This window comes from Zalophus californianus, chromosome 12 (assembly GCF_009762305.2).
Source record: "Zalophus californianus isolate mZalCal1 chromosome 12, mZalCal1.pri.v2, whole genome shotgun sequence".
NCBI lineage: Eukaryota > Metazoa > Chordata > Mammalia > Carnivora > Otariidae > Zalophus > Zalophus californianus.
In genome coordinates this window covers 25,290,781-25,291,729 of record NC_045606.1, presented here as the reverse complement: position 1 = coordinate 25,291,729, position 949 = coordinate 25,290,781, and the positions used below count along the sequence as shown (strand labels likewise).

General features: G+C 41.5%; 1 protein-coding gene across 2 annotated transcripts; it reads left to right on the top strand.

Moving 5' to 3' along the window:
- Positions 1 to 402: 402 nt before the first annotated feature.
- On the top strand, positions 403 to 720 carry LOC113911698 (small ubiquitin-related modifier 2-like). 2 transcript variants are annotated; one of them, XM_027574536.1, is made up of 2 exons: positions 403 to 556; positions 614 to 690. In XM_027574536.1, the coding sequence occupies exons 1-2, from the start codon at positions 403 to 405 to the stop codon at positions 688 to 690; spliced, it is 231 nt and encodes a 76-aa protein (XP_027430337.1). The 2 variants fall into 2 exon arrangements, with proteins under 2 accessions (XP_027430337.1, XP_027430336.1); XM_027574535.1 differs by having other exon boundaries at positions 403 to 720.
- The last annotated feature ends 229 nt before the right edge of the window (positions 721 to 949 follow it).

The window sequence follows — 949 nt, the reverse complement described above, 5'->3', positions numbered from 1 at the left end:
GTTTATTCTCCTTGACATCTTTGTACTAGGATCTGGAAAACTTGAGGTTTTTTCATGTGTTCCACAGCTAATCTTTGATTGTACTGAAATACTATCTCCACTGCTGGTAAGCATCTCAAGTGAGATCAGTTTGTGTAACCAGTCTGAAGTTGAATTTGAAAAAAAAAAAGATTGCTTTATTAATTCAGATAACAGAATGGTTAAAGGACAAATAATGAAAAATTATAAGAGCTTTAGTAATACATTTTAGTCTCTACCTATGATTAAATATGGAAAAGCGGCTCTCCCTCCTCCACCGCTGCCGCCTCCTTCTGCCCCTCCTGGTGCTGCTTGTGTGCTCCTTCAGTGCGGACCTGGTACCTCTTTTGCGAAGTGGCAGCTGAGGAGGCTCGGGCGCTTGCCATGGCCGATGAGAAGCCCAAGGAAGGAGTCAAGACTGAGAACAACTATCATATTAATTTGAAGGTGGCGGGGCAGGATGGCTCTGTGGTGCAGTTTAAGATTAAGAGGCATATACCACTTAGTAAACTAATGAAAGCCTATTGTGAACGACAGGGTTTGTCAAAGAGGCAGATCAGATTCCGATTTGATGGGCAACCAATCAATGAAACAGACACACCTGTACAGTTGGAAATGGAGGATGAAGATACAATTGATGTGTTCCAGCAGCAGACAGGAGGTGTCTACTAAAAAGGGAACCTGCTACTTTACTCCAGAACTCTGTTCCTCCAGCAAGGAGACATTCTCAATTAGAAAGCTGCAATTTGGTTCTACCACATCCTGACTACTACAGTATAGTTTTCTCTATTCTTTCATTTTCTCCTTCCCCATTCCTTTATTGTACATAAAGTAACTGTGTATGTGCACAAGCATATTGCATCTTTTTTAACTAAATGGCCAGTGGTATGTTTTGATCGACATCAAATGGAGAAGGGATGGGGGAAAATAC